This window comes from Eucyclogobius newberryi, unplaced genomic scaffold (genome assembly GCF_026437365.1).
Source record: "Eucyclogobius newberryi isolate DKJ021-1_F unplaced genomic scaffold, fEucNew1.0.hap1 SCAF_1, whole genome shotgun sequence".
In the NCBI taxonomy this organism is placed as follows: domain Eukaryota; kingdom Metazoa; phylum Chordata; class Actinopteri; order Gobiiformes; family Gobiidae; genus Eucyclogobius; species Eucyclogobius newberryi.
The window spans coordinates 33,111,831-33,127,843 of NW_027315723.1; the positions used below are offsets into that span (position 1 = coordinate 33,111,831).

At 41.1% G+C, this 16,013-nt stretch overlaps 1 protein-coding gene across 1 annotated transcript; it reads left to right on the forward strand.

Moving 5' to 3' along the window:
• Positions 1-2,830: 2,830 nt before the first annotated feature.
• On the forward strand, positions 2,831-15,692 carry ankef1a (ankyrin repeat and EF-hand domain containing 1a). Its single transcript, XM_072444418.1, has 10 exons — positions 2,831-3,040; positions 3,510-3,671; positions 5,386-5,585; positions 6,141-6,290; positions 7,345-7,468; positions 8,024-8,843; positions 9,372-9,601; positions 10,228-10,367; positions 14,787-14,933; positions 15,447-15,692. The coding sequence occupies exons 1-10, from the start codon at positions 2,860-2,862 to the stop codon at positions 15,597-15,599; spliced, it is 2,307 nt and encodes a 768-aa protein (XP_072300519.1). The 5' UTR covers positions 2,831-2,859; the 3' UTR covers positions 15,600-15,692.
• The last annotated feature ends 321 nt before the right edge of the window (positions 15,693-16,013 follow it).

The following is a 16,013-nucleotide window of genomic DNA, read 5'->3' on the forward strand; positions in this document are numbered from 1 at the left end:
TCCACCTCACGTGATTTGAACAAACTACAAACACTATCATTGACTCTTTTGTACCACGTGACTCCAACCTAAGTTATTCTACACACATTTAATTCAGCGTTAGTCTTGTGTCAGCTGACATTAACTCTGTTTACATGCCAAATATCATTAACAGTTCATTTACACAGTTTATTTAGTTATCTGATTTCTGGTGTTGTCAGATTGAAATGACATGTGATCGTGTGACTACTTGTAATCTCATTTCTTTCTGATTTTGCGGGTAAGAAAGGAAAATTATGCCAAATAAATAAATAAAATAATGCAGCAAAAACCATAATGAAAGTAGAAATGTTAAAAAGATTCAGAGTAATTTTAAGATCGCATTACACTTTGTCTTCCAAAAACAATTACTCAAAAAATATTCGAACTATTGATATTTTGCTGCGGTTATATGCACATTTAAATCAAATTATTATCAGATTTTTGTAATGATAAGATTATTAAAATAATCAGGTGTATTCCTGATCATGTTCCCTCGGGTTACTCTGATTGTGCAGTTCGCATGTCATTTAAATAATCTTAAAGGTCCAGAGCCAATTGTCTTTTTTTATGATCACATTTTAAACCAAAATCAGATACAATTATTGTAGTTTAGGATATTGACTGACCATATAAATGCACCCATTGTGCTTTAGGCTATTCAAGTTCGATGCATCATTGATGCAGTTTGCAACACACAAACACTTCTCTATACATATTCGTAAAGGTGACAACTATTTGAATGCTAAGAATTATGAATGCACTTATTGAGTAATGCATTACGCAGTCAATAGTTGTTCTCCAAGTTCTTTATTATTTTTAGAGAAAAAAATACAGCCCCCCCGATTTTTGTCATTCAGAATTATTTTTGTAGATATTCTGAGTCTGTGGCCTGATACGGGCATTAGATTAAGTATTCCTCTGTCTTGTTGTTTTTTAAGGATGAACGTTCTGTGAATGTTTGTGAATGTTGGTGTCAGAATGTTGGTGTCAGAATGTTGGTGTCAGAATGTTGGTGTCAGAATGTTGGTCTCAGAATGTTGGTGTCAGAATGTTGGTGTCAGAATGTTGGTGTAAGAATGTTGGTGTCAGAATGTTGGTCTCAGAATGTTGGTGTCAGAATGTTGGTGTCAGAATGTTGGTCTCAGAATGTTGGTGTCAGAATGTTGGTGTCAGAATGTTGGTGTCAGAATGTTGGTGTCAGAATGTTGGTCTCAGAATGTTGGTGTCAGAATGTTGGTGTCAGAATGTTGGTGTCAGAATGTTGGTCTCAGAATGTTGGTCTCAGAATGTTAGTGTCAGAATGTTGGTGTCAGAATGTTGGTGTCAGAATGTTGGTCTCAGAATGTTGGTCTCAGAATGTTGGTCTCAGAATGTTAGTGTCAGAATGTTGGTCTCAGAATGTTGGTGTCAGAATGTTGGTCTCAGAATGTTAGTGTCAGAATGTTGGTGTCAGAATGTTGGTGTCAGAATGTTGGTGTCAGAATGTTGGTGCCTTGTGACATGATCATCCCGGGCTACTTTACAGATTATGGCCATGCATTACGCAGTCGTTTCTTCTTCTGTTCCTTTTAATGGTGGTTGGCAGCTAACTGAAAAGGCAAAGGTGCATTTACCGCCACCTACTGGATTGAGTGTGAACAAGAGATCAATGGAAACCATACTATGGAAAAAACGTTGGTGTTTTATGGCGGTTGTTATCCAAAGTGTTACATTACCAGACGGAGGCAGTGCGTGCTGGTGGGGAAGAATGAGGGGGACCGGCTGGTGTCCTGATGCAGCGGTAACAACCTGGAGTTCAATGCCCTGAAGACAGTGGAGATGATCGTGGACTTCAGGAAAATCACAGCCCCAACCCCCCCCCTCCCTCACTATCTCAGACTCCCCCATCTCCACCTTCCTCTGCACCACCATCACTCAGGACCTCGGCTGCAGACTTCCATCTCTGCAGGACCTGTACGTCTCCAGGGCTCTGGGACGAGCAGGTCGGATCACACACTTCTCACCCTGGACATGGACTATTTGAGCCACTCCCCTCAAGCAGGAGGCCACTCCCCTCATACAGAAGGCTCCTCCCCTCAGGCACAAGAACAGTTTCTTTCCCTCTGCCGTTGGGCACTTCTTAAACATTGTCACTTTAACCATAATTTAATCACTCACTGCACTGTTCACTTTCTGCACTATATCTGTAAATTCAACTGTAAATTTGCACATAGTAAGCCTATTTTTTTTTATTTTTTTTAATCTTTTTTGTTTTTTGATTCTTTAGCAGATTTTAATTGTTTTTCTTTTTTACTTATATAGGTTGTTTTATCATTGTTCATTGTTTTATGTTGCACCGAATCACCAAAGCAAGTTCCTATGTTTGTGAATTCTGTTCATTGGCAATGACAATAAACCTTTTCTGATTCTGATTCTGATTCTAATTACCGCCACCTACTGTAGTTGTAAGTCTTTATCACTTATGTTGTTGTTGTTTTATGGCAGTTGGTATCCAAGGGCCATAAAACTCTTGGATACCAACAGCGGTTGGTTTCCAGGTGTATGTTGTTGTTCTGGCGGAAAGGTGCTTGTTGACATCACTCAAAATATGTGTGACATCATCATCCTGGCCACTGTAGAGGATATGGCCACGCAGTCACCCTGCGTGGCCATATCATGCAGAGTCACTGCGTGATATGATGAAGTCAAAAGACTAAAGTAGATGGTGGTAAATGCACTTTTGCATTGGGCTTCCAGCCGCCATTAAAATTAGTAGCAGTAGCAACAACCTCACAGTTGCTTTTTGCGATATCACTGCTTCCATTTTTTTCTGTTTTCCAGCCCTTTTCTGACCACACCATGACTAGTCGGGAGGCTGAGGGTCGCCTGGAAGGCCTGCAGATCTACAAACTGATTCAGTGCATCCACGAAAACGACAAGGAGAACCTGCTCAAGTACGGAGCAGATGACCTAATCAACGTGACCGAGCCCAAGGACGGCCTCGGGGTGCTGCATGTGGCAGTGGCAGCCAACAACCTGGGTGAGAAACTCAACAGATTAGGCCAATTTTTAGTCAAATCTAATTTACTCTGATACTAAATACAATACTAGTATTTAGTAGTATACAATACTAGTATTAAGTATTAGACTCAATCAAATTTCAGACTTAAATGAAAACATTACGTGATAAATACAATTTTATACTTTTTTTTTTACATTTCTGTAAGTAAACCGCAGAAGAAGTTTCAAATGGAAACACCTAAATGTATAATTTTCTCCTGTGCCCAGCATCTCGCCTTACAGTGGCACTAAACCAGGGCAAACCGAGGTGTCTAGGAATCTGAGTGAAAACACAAAAAACACACGCTTCTCTTCTTCTAAAAAGACACTGAACTAAATATCTGCCTAAAAATACCAATTAACCACATAAAAGTCATATTTCAATAGTTGCTCATTACACGTTTCTTGCACCCCATTTCATCAATATCTTGATGCATGTGTTGTTGTAGAGCTGGTGAGTTTCCTTTTGTCCCATGGAGCCGTCCCAAACGTCCAGAACAAAAAGGGCGTGACCCCAGTGATGATGGCTGCAGAGCTGGGGAATTATGACCTCGTCGATCTGCTGGCCCAACACAAAGCAGACATGAGGCTTCTGGATGCAGACGGGAAAGGTGAGGAAAAACATCCACTTTGAAGACCATAAGACTGAGTAATATTGAGTTTATTTGCTTGAGTACAAACTACAATTGGGCAAAGTAGAAAGTATGTACTGGTATTGTCTATTTTTACATGTGGGGGTATTGTATTAATAACAATTACTTGATTAATCATGACTATAATAAATCATTTTATTTTGATAATCATAATTGTTATCAGGAATATATAGACACAAACAAAATTGATAGATAAATACCTTTTATATTCTAAAGTCACTGACATTATTCAAACAAGAATAAACAAATGCTGAATTTCATCAAGAAAACTCTTTATTCACAAATATTCTCTAGAAGCCTTCAGTCACAATATGTCAAACTTCATAGTTGATAATGTATTTAAAATGTCTCAATTTATCAATTATTGAACACGATTGTTTGCAATGGCTTCATCCCACAAACAGTGTACTGATACATGGTTGAAATAGTTCAAGTTTATCATTTGCAGGTCAGTAAGACAAGCCTCCACTAGCCCACGTTTGACTCCCAGTGTCTGTTTCTCCGTGAGGTCATTGGCAGACGCTTGCTCTCTGTTACATGTCAGTGCAGCGTCTTGCCTTGTCTTACTGCTCATCAAACTGCACCTCACTCTTTAGATATTGATGAGGTATTCCAGACGACTCCTAGAGGGGCCCCATCTTCTTATTCAGGCCTGTATTTAAAGTAATTGACATAATTACTCCAATTACCCTGTGTCCGCATCTGATATTTCAAGAAGGGGAAGTGGAAAGTAGAGGATCGGACGGGGTTTGCCTGAAGTTTGTAGTTGAAATTGTAAAAGCCATCATTGTCTAAGCACAGTAACAGCATATTATTTGTGCTTGTGTGTGTGCATTGAGTACATCTAATTACAGATCAAGCCCCCTGGTGATCCTGTGGTGTAGAACTGAACCAGTAACTTTAAACCAGTCCATTGTCTGAGGGACTTGAAGGCCTGTCAGGGTTACATTACTCAAGCCTTTGTCCGTGGGATGAGCGCTTAATACTTTAACATGATAAAGAGCCAACTATGTGTGATTACAATTTCGGAAATGATTTTGCCCCGTTATTTTATGTTAGCGTTGTTTTGAAATGAGAAAATATGTTAGTTGTGAACATTAAGAGTGCGTAAAGTACAACCTGATGAACTCTTGTGACACTTAGATAACTGCACAATACTTAACCCAGAAGCTTTTCAGTAAATCGTGTAATTCATGGGGTTTTCAAAATGTCCAAGTCAGGTTATTTGTACATTGACGTGAGAAGCTGTGTAACGTCACAATAACACATTTTGAAGGGCGATATACACTATTGAAACTACTACTGACATAATAACACTACAGCAGGTAAACCCTTTTCAATAAGAACATGTAAAAAACATCAGCTGCATTATAAAATAGCAGCACAAAGTAGTCATAGATACTGTATGTTATTTATTCAAAGCTCAAATGTTCATACAATACAACAAAAAGTGAATAGAAAAGATGCAGATGATACAAATTGATCCCAAATCATAGCCTTTAATCATACTATATATTGAATGAATAAAAGTTGATTGAAGGGAGAAGTTTGATCTTCTTTGTCCTAAATCATAGTTGACTGACCAATGAGCATGTTCATTTGGCCTGAGACACGGCCAGAAGATTAGACATTGTGATTAGCTTAAAGATGTGTGTTTGTGGTCTCCCTGCAGGTGTTCTGTTCTACTGCATCTACCCCACCAAGTCTCACACACGCTGTCTGCAGACGGCCCTGAAGCACCAGGCCGACCCCAACAACGTCTCCACCTCCGGGAGCCACGTCTTCCAGGTCATGTGTGAGAACGCCCTGGAGTGCACCCCCAAGTGTCTGCTCCTGCTGGAGAGGGGAGCCAACCCTGACGCTGTTAACGAGGTACGGAGCGCAAAGTTGGAGCATTTTTAATGAATTCGCCAGCCTTCTGCTTTTTAACGAGAGTGTGCATTGGTTTTGCAGCGATGTAAAACCAGGCTGTATAAATTACCTATTCAAAACTGAATATATGAATTTGCGCTAAAAAGCATGGGTTTAAAATAGGGCTGCAACGAATAATCAACCAATTACAACTACGGAAAATAATTGTCATCGTAGTTGTTATCTAGGCCAGTGGTTCCCAACCCTTTTCTCCCCGGCAACCACTATTTTACCCGTGGACTCGTTAGCGACCCAATCATCCATCTCCTGCCTAAGAAGCTACTGTCTTATCACAAAAATATAATGATTTTCTTGTTGTCAAAGATGTTACAGAACAACAATAAAACAATGCCATTAAATCCTTACTTGCTTCTTTTGGTCTAACGTTGTATTGTTGGGAGATCAGCTAAAAAAAAATAACCTTCTGGAGTGCGAAACATCATGCACTGAGCCAAACTGCGCAGGAAGCTGTTGGACTGGGATGACCTTGAGCTGCTGAATACTTCTCTGTTGCAGAATACTGGTATGACGGCACTGATGGAAGCAGCCAAGACCGGCTCCTCGCAGCTGGTCAGCTCCATCCTGAGGAGAGGAGGAAACCCCAACGCCGTCGACAAAAAACGCCACGCCGCAGTCCATTACGCTGCCATGGGAGGCTTCTTTGAGGTGCATTCTCATTTGTCCATTTATTCTATATTTGTTGTGAGTTGATTGTTGTGCACATTCTGATGTGCCATCAATCCGTCACGCCCGTATCCACTTTGTGCTCCTTTGTAACACGTATCCTCTCCTCAGCTGGTCACCCCTAGATTCTCGCAGGGCGTTGCATTGTCATCAGTTAATTTAAAAAACTATCGCTGGTAAAAAAAAAAAAAAAACTCATCATCGCTACTCATTACATTAGCTGCATTTTCATCTCTTTTGCTGCTTTTCGAGGCCTCTTTTCCTACTACATTGTCCATTGTCCGTGTGTAAAGGCGCACCATGTAACTTTTCCACCACCTGTCTGTCTCCATGGAGTTGTTATTGCTTTGGAATGTTCCACAGTATGGCATTTAACTTATATATCTAGCATTTATTCAAGTACAGGTGTTTTTATCGACAAAAAAAGAAGAAAAACATTCTTTCTAATATGCATTCTTACCGTGAGGGTGCTCGCCTCTCCACAGACCTGACCTGTGACTTGCTTTTCTCCATGTTGATAAGAGAAGTTCATAGCCTGTGGAGCACTGCAGACAAACAAACCAGTAACATCTCCATGGAGACGAGCAGGTAGAAAACTTCAACAGTGCACCCTTAAATCTGCAAGTAAGAGATAATTTTGCATGTTTAAATTAACAATGTGCCGTTTTAATCTGTATTTTAGCATAAATAATCATCTAAAATCATTTAAAAACAAAATGTGTGCTTTACTGACACAATTCATTTCAATAGCACCACTGTCTGCAGACTGGACTTCAAAATGTCAGAAACAATATAGTAGGAAATGGACGTCCTGTAGTTACGGATGAGTGCAGCTGTGTGTCGCGTGGCTCTTTCATACTTTCATACAGCTTTAATGTCTCATCTGTGTTCTGTTTTGTTCTTGTTCTTGCGCCGCTGCCTCTTGAGCGGTTGTAAATGGTGAAAAAGTCACAAATTGATGAAAATGAGCATATATGTATTGGGTTGACGTGACGGTGCACAATTCGTCTAGCGTCGTGTTGTGTGTTTGTCGCAGGTGCTTACGGTTCTGTCTGCGTACAAAGCCGATATGGGCGTGGTGAGCCTGGAGGACTGCACTGCTTTACACTTCGCGGCAGCCAGCGGAGACGCAAACTGCTGCAAGTTTCTGACACAGCGAGGTACAACAACACATACTTTTTTACATTTATATCTGTATCATCTGCAAAACAGACAATCTTCAAAATTGTTGCTAAGCGAACACTGTAGCGTTTCTGGTGGAGGGTACACCAGCATGGCATCACATCTGTTTATGTCCATGGAGACGAGCAGATGGTCATGAACATTATTGAACAAAGGGAACATGTACAGTCGTGTGGCTTTAATTGGCTTTTAAATATGCTTTTGGTCAAGTTTTCTACCTTAAAATACCTGCATTTGGACAAAATACTTTAAAAACTACACTTCTGTTTCCAGCGCAGTATTTAGACGTTCCTGTCACTAATGAACAACAAAAAATGAATCCATCCATGTGTTTGTTGTGAACACAATCCGACCGCAGTTTAAGGACTTGATGACTTTGTGAACAGGCTTAATTAATTGATCGTAAATTATGTTAAATACAATCCCAGGTAGAAAGGTAAAACAAGCTCAATGAAATGAATATGTTTAATTGACTCTGTACCAGATTTTTGTTACATTGCTTCCACCTTCAATTCTGAACTGTTGCTTTGTAGGATGTAACCCCAAGTTGAAAAACCTGGAGGGTCTTCTTCCCCGTATTATCGCCAAAGATGCTGAGGCCAAAGCCGCCGTGAAAGAACTGAAGAAAGCTGAAAAGGTGTTCGGAAAGCCCAGCAAAGATAGCAATGTGGAAATTCTGCTGACGGACCCCTGGGCTCTGAGCCTCCATGACTGGTCCAACTTGTGCGAGACCGAGCTGCGACAGGCGTTTGGCTCTGAGAGCATCATCCCATGTGATACGTTCATCTCATTCTTAGAAGACGTGCAAGCTCCCGTCGAAATGGTCAAGCTCCAGCAAGTGATTGACATGCACGACAAAGACAAACAAGGATTCATCAACTTAAATGACTTCATCAAAGGCTCGAAGTACATCAAGAAGACACACCTTTTGTCCACGTACTTGCCCAAGAAGAAAAAAGAGAAAGGTGGGAAAAAGGGGAAAAAGAAAGCTAAGTTCGTCCTCCCGATGCCCATTTGCACTCTCACGCCTGATCTTAAACCAAGGAGACCGGACGGAGGGCCACCTCAGTTCATGATCGAAACCTACCGAAACCGCTCCGACATCAACCGATTTAACATAGACAACCCTCCCATTCACCCCATCGAGAACGACTCAGAGTGGTACCTGAAGAGGCCTGACAAGGTGTTTATAAATGTGAACTACTGTGTGAGGAGCGGGGACATGGAGTCCCTGGACCTGGCCTTCTCTCAGGGCGTGTCCGTGGACATTCAGGACGAATTCTACAAGACTCCACTGATGACCGCCTGCCAGTGCGGGAACTATGAGATGGTCCAGTATCTGCTCAGTCGAGGGTCAGTGCACATCTTTCTCAAATAGAACATTTGTTTGTCCTTTCTAGAGCAAGGACAGAGAAGAAATCGAAGATAATAGTATTCCTTTTAGAATAAATCAACACCAAGACACAGTTTGCAACAAAAATATGCATCATATTTTGTATATATTTATTTATGATGTAGGGCTGCAATGGTTAATCGTCTAATCGTGTCTCTTGGAGAATAATAGATAAAACAATAATATTTGGTTGATAATGTATTTAAAAGTCTCAATAGACCAGTACATTAGAAACTTTTGTTTGACCAGATGACTAATCAAATTTAGTCAACTAAAAAGATCCTTGACTAATCAACTACTAAAATAATCTCTTTGACAGCCCTAGCAAAGTATGTTTTTATAGTGTGTTTTAATAGTGAACCGTAAAATACATTCAAACTTTGCAGACTAAGGCTTTATTTCTGAGCCAGTTATAATGAATGTGTGTTTAGTAGTGAGTAAAGTAATGCTCCTGGTTTTAAATGAGTAATGATTCTTTTTTGTGGCAGAGCTGATGTGAACGTGCATGACCAGTTCTTCTGGAAGGCGCTGCACCACGCGGCTTACGCAGGACACGTGGACATTATTGAACTGCTGCTGGAGGAAGGAGCGGTGATCAACGCCGCAGCCATGTACGGAGGAACCCCACTGATAAGGGCCATCCAGAGCTCCAAACCCGCCGCGGTGGAGTGCCTCATCAAGGCAGGGGCCGACTTGATCGGAATGGGGAGAATCAGAGGTGTGGATAATAATATGTTAAAGATACTGATGGCGATGTGTTTATGTAGGTTTATAGATTAATGAGAGGACGATCAGTTAAATTGTGTCCTTCACATGTGGGCCGTCCTTCCATGCTGCTGGAGTATCATGTTAATGCCACTGATGCAGAAATAACTTCACCGTGCCGTGGCTTTTTTCCCACAATTATGGTTATGTTTTTTGATAACACATAATGTCACTGTAACTCAATTTAGTTAACTAGCTATTTGAATATTTTGCTAAATTGTCGTATCATAATAAGTTAAGTAAACCCTAGTTAGATGTCTTTCCTAAGGACACAACAATGGTATGCAACAGTGCAGTTTAGTCAAGATAATTCGGTCAAACAATAGGCATGATAATTCGTCATTAATAAACTAATAACCGTGACCATTTTAGAAGCTAAATTAAGTCATTTCAATTCCATTTGAACTCCAGAAAAGTGTGTAGCGCATTGTCTCTATCGGCCTTTTTTGTGGTATACTTAATTACTTAACCTAATTTTGCATTCAGAAAGTTTTATTTTGCTGGTCATAAACTTTTGGAACAGTAAACTTTTGTCATGTTTCTCTTGTTTTATTTATTTATTTATTTCTTTTCCCACAGAACTAGACGCCCAGGACGTTGCCCAAGCCTTTGCAGATATCAGAGTCATAGAACTGGTCAATGCTCATTTTGACTGCACCCCTGGCAAGAAACCCAAGGCAAAAGGGCCTGAGCCTCAAAAGGCAAATGCTAAAGGAAAGGTAAAGAAATGAATTCAAAATAAAGGTGTGAGCTATCATCTTCTTTCTGTCGTGCTGTTTCTTTGCAACATTCACACAACATTTAGTTTCCTGGCAGCTTTGTAATGGACAGTATATCACTTGAACTCTCTCTGACATTAATTTGAAACCAAAATTTGTGCGGAGCTAATCTGCTTCTGTGGCTCATGTGTCTGCCCCTCTGAGCTTGTGGGAAATCTGAGGTGCTAAAAGGATTTAATACATTTCTCAGTGCGGTGCCAAGAACATACTATCATTTATCCGAGCGATTAAAAAGTCACACAGTCAATTAAGAGGCTGTTTATTAACCGAGCACACACCTTCGAGTTTATATTTTCATCTGAGGCCTCAGGTCAAAGTGACTCCATGTTTGCCAATATAATATGTGACAGTAATTACCGGTATGTGTAAAGTTTTAGCAATGACAAGAGATTTTATAACTTACATTTCATTGATACTAAACATGGGGCTTTTGGCTCACATACAAGTTGTGGCAATGGATCACAAGAGTCCCTAAGAATATACATTTTAAATATATAAGGGAGCGCTACACTGAAACGTGTAATGACTTTTTCTGGCTAAGCCTTTTCGTTTGATTTTCCTTTCCTTGGACATCTCTTCAATCATTCTTGTAAGTTTGGTTACATTTATTATTTCAAAAATATTGCTTTTCAAACTTTTCTCACCTGATGCTGTATAGTTTTGACAAAAGATGTAACTGAAGTTTAGATCCTAACAGAGTTAATGACTTAATGAAGAGAGAAAGCTGAGCATATAATTCAACTGAGACTGAGAATGTTTTATTATTGAAAAAGTGAAAGCACTGACGGACAAGGGAGGGACTGTGGGAGCCGTCTTCTTTACAAATTAGCTACTGTTATCCACCATGTAATATCCACCAATAATGTCTTATCAGGCCGCTCCCAACTGGTGAAAGCTAATGACCATAAATCTTATTTTACCTTACCTTGTTTAACTTGTACATTAAAGACCTGCCTTCCATCTGTGACCACTGTGATACCATCATGTGCGCCAACGACACTGTAGACTTTGCAGAGGGTAAAATCCAGTGGACGTTGCAAAAAAGCTAACAAGCTCAGTGTCAAAGGTCACATCCTGACTGAATCATTGCTGTCTACAACTGAATGCTTCAAAAAACAGTTTGTATGTTCCTCAAGAATCATCTTCAAATATCTTAATAGATTGTAAAGGTGCCTTTCGCTGTGGTCCTGGCTTCCTAAAAGATTCACATGACTTACACAGGTTACAGAAATTCTCAATATCAGCTCTCATTGACAGGGCTTTCTTAAATGTGTGCTCAGCACTGTAGTGCCAGAGCAAGGGTTGCCATGTAATAAATGCAGGGTTTGTACCACAAGTGAAGATATTAACACTTGATAAACCATGGACTGACCTGGAGCACTGTGACCTTCCCGACAGTAAATTATCACAGTTTCAGCTTAGGAAACTGCCACCAAAGTTTTCGTTGAGTTTTGTCTTTGACCTCTCTGAGGTAAGGACGTCTCTTGTCTCGCACCCACCTATAAACTTCTGAAATAACTGAGTCTGTGTAGACACCATGTCAGCATTGTTAGCAGAAAAAGTCTGGTAATGTGTCAACCCCTGTACGCACCTGTGCAATATCACTGTCCACACAACACACCTGTGATGGTACATTAGTCTTAACAGGGGCTTCCAGAGTTGAATCAGTCGTTGACAATTGGCCCGCACGTCAACCACTGGTAGGTTACCTGACTTTGGAGGTGATGGCGACTCTAAGCGCACTCGCCCAGGATTGGGAGAGCGAACGCGACCACCTTCAAAATGGTCTGGAGAGCGGCCATGGTTGGTGTTGTCTCTGTGAAGAGTAGTTCTGACGTGGAAACCGGTCTGATGAACTTGTTCGTGTGCGCTGATCCTGACTACGGTAGGCGGCGTCCTCGCATTGAGATGACCTGCGGTTGTCGAAGGAACTTCCGTGGTGTGGTGAAGATCCGTAGTACCTGTCTTTGTAGCCTCGGTCCTCACGACGTCCCTCGGGAGTGTAGTTCCTGCAACGACAGTCACATCCATCTTGGCGTTGGCGGTCCACTGTCAGCTGCAGGTGCTCCACTTTGTCAGACAGTGTCAATCGCTTTCAACAATGTTTTTATATCATCTGCATTGGCTGGATGGACACCCAGTGGAGTGGTTGTCGGCAGATGAATAGGTGATACTGGGGTAAACTGGGGAAAGAGAAAAGACTGCAGAGGACCAGGAACAGCAGACATTCTACTAGCCTGCTGGGCAGCCTCCACCCGCATGGCAAACTGCAGAGCAGCCTCCAGTGTTTTGACACCCTGTTCAAGACTCCGCAGTTGTAAATAGGGGTCAAGTCCAGCAATAAAACGTCTTAACGTACTTAGTTATTGTCATAAGTGGGGAAAGCTTCATCCACTAGACGAATGATCTCCACAGCAAACACAGGGAGAGGCTCCCCAGAATGACGAGTTTGTGCCGTAATGTAGCTTTGAAAAGTAGACAGATAAGTAGTTTGTCCAAAAACACTCTTGTTCTTGTTCAAGCCTCTATTTTGTTGTATTGAAGTCCGTTTTCACCGCTTCTGGCAGACTGTCCCAATAATCGAATGCAGCGCCATCTAAGCACGTGGGTAGCAGTTTTGCAAAACTTCCCTCCCCAGCATCAGGATTAACATTGACTATCACTTCAAAACGACGGCACCAACTTGAAAAATCGTCCTCACCGTCCCCCATAAAGATGTGTTGGTACGGCGGCATGGCGCGACTACTGCCAGAATGAAACGGCAACTCGGTCCAAAAGTTACTTGCCATAGTTATCGGTGCGCTAGCTTAGCCTGCGGAGCTAGCTTGTCCCAGAGCCAAAGTTCAACCTATCCAACGGCGGAAAAAAAAATGTCCACAACCCGCTCCCACCAGTGTAACACGTCTTCTGTGCGGGTGTACGTTTATCATGGCTGTAGAAATAATACCAGGAGAAGGACAGCTCCTCGGGACAGCTTTTATTGTCAGCTCCGAACTTTACAGGCAACACGTCTCAACACCTCGAGAATTGACTGTCTTCTTTCTACCTGCTCACGTGACCACCCGTGAGCCATATCCTTCCGCCCCACAAATAGTTCCATCCAAATTCGAACAAATATGATCTTACAATAGTCTTGATCGGTATTTCCAGAGCTTTGAATGAGCTTCTGCAGCTGGTCTGCAGAGGCAGGGCCAAACTGAAGTTTCAGAAGAACTTTTTTCTCTCATGAACTGCGGTGACCACCAGGACATGACTCTCATTGCAGCTCACTTCTGTAGATACTTCTCTGATATCCACACAGTAGTGTCCCAAACTAGTGAGCTCAAGAGGCACAGTTCAGTTCATACATTCGGTTTACAGCAGTTTGTCGATTTTACTTTTGTTGAGGTCCTTCATGTAACTATTCAGCCGCTTTAGGCCACAAACATGTGTTGAGAATGGCTGATCCTAATCATTCAGGTGATGCTACACTCTTCCACATTTTCATCTTCAGTCAACTTTACTTAATTTCTCCGTTGAGGACAATCTTTAGCTCAATGGTACGTGTTCTGACAAATGGCACATATTGAACGCTTGCCGTGTTTGTCAAGTGGATTTGTACCTTGATTTGGCTGCTGTCACTGACATCCACTCAGTGAATTTCAAAGTTGGCTTGACCTTTTCCACTGTTGTTCCTTCCACCTGTTGTTTTTCCAGCGAAGATCCGACACAAAAGTCAGCTCACGTGGTCAGTGCGAGCTGTCTGTTTTTCTCCTCCGGACACGTCGTGTGCAGAAGCTTGAAAGCCAGCACCATGTCAGGCAGAGTCGTGTTTTACTTTTTCATGTGGTTGTATCTCTGCTCAAAGTCAACGATATAGTTCACCATGGATACGGCACAAGCCTCAAAATGGGAGTAAACTTCGTAAGCGCACTCTTTTTTCTCTCTCAATAAGACCGCTTCCAGTTTAGAAAACAATGTTTCCATCTCGTTGTCTTTGTTCAAATATTCCGCAGATATTTCTAAAGCCATTTCTCATGCTCTTCCTTTGAGCCCCAGCGTCACCACCGGTGCTTGCTTCTTCTTGTTCAACTTTGTAACAAGTCTCCAGAAGATGACTTCATTTTCCCAGCACTCGTATGGCCTGGCCTCATCAAACTTCTGAGGTACTTTGTAACTGGTAACCATCCTCTGCTACCATGACAATTCCAAAAAACAAGGTTCTTGTTGTAATCAATTTTTTATTCCACCGCCATGTTCACACACACCAACACCTGACAAATTATCCTTCTTTGATTCCTTCTTTGTTCTGTCTGAAATTACTAACTGCCATTTATAATGTTTTTATTATGTTTCTGATTTTTTCATTGCTTGTTGTAGTTGTTTTCTCCAGAAACTGCTGGTGCCTCCACTGCCACAGCGGAGAACATCACTCCTCCCAAAGAGCTGAACAGCACCGTCCATCAGAACACTCTGATCACCACCAGGAAGAGCAACGCTGTGGACATCACCTTTGTGCCAAAAACTGTAGGTTCAGTGTCCAGTGTGACCTGTTTAGTTAGACTATTATTAAACTAATTATTTTAGCTTTCATTTTATATTATGTAATAACATTGGGGTTGAACAAAAGTAATTCCGGAAATCATTTTGTCCTTTGTGAAAGACTGAGACCCTTTAGTTTGCCAAATAAAAATATTTCTTATTGTACTTTATGGTCTTAGATGTTAAGAAAAAAATAGATAATAATAGATAAATAAATACTGCTAATTTTGTGGTAATATACTAGTTCTGCACTAACTGTTACTGGCCCTTCAATTTGAAACTTTGAAATATATTAATTATGAATATATATATATATATATATATATATATATATATATATATATATATATATATATATATATATATAAATATATATATATATATATATATATATATATATAAAGAATGGCTTTGTACACAGTCTGAAGCTGAGGCCAGGTATTGCTCTTCTTTAATACATATGTTGAGCGTCACTGATCTTCTTCATCTCTGCCTCAGGTTTGGGGGATGCCTCCCACCACCAGTCAGCTGATGTCAAAGATTGAGAAGCAGAAAAGGCTTCTGTCAACGGAAATGGACTTTGAGGACTACTTACCTTTCAGCCAGAGCATACGGAGAAGAACTATGGAGCTGTCTAAAGCAACAGAGTAGAGCAGAGAGGTCAGGCAGAGAGCACAGAGATTTAAATTAGGACTTTGGGTTTCCCTTTGAAATGCAAGCCTCATTTATCCATATTTTATCCATGTTTTGTGTGGCAGAAGCTCAGTTCTTCAAACTTCTGCTCCCAGCATAAAGATTGTTGGTAGTGGTCAGATCCACTGGGCCACAGGCCGTTGTTGCCTGAGCTGCCTCAGGTGAATAGTGCCCTTGTGTCCTTGGTTAACACACTTACCCCGCCTCACCTCCAGTGTCTGTGTACACTGATGCCTTGAAGATAAAAAGCGTTACATAAAATGTGACTATTATATCCAGTGTTGGGTAGCAACACTTTTAAAAGTAATGTAAAACGTTACTGCGTTGTACAAGTAACACGTTAAGTTTAATCTTATGATCACGTCACGTCCG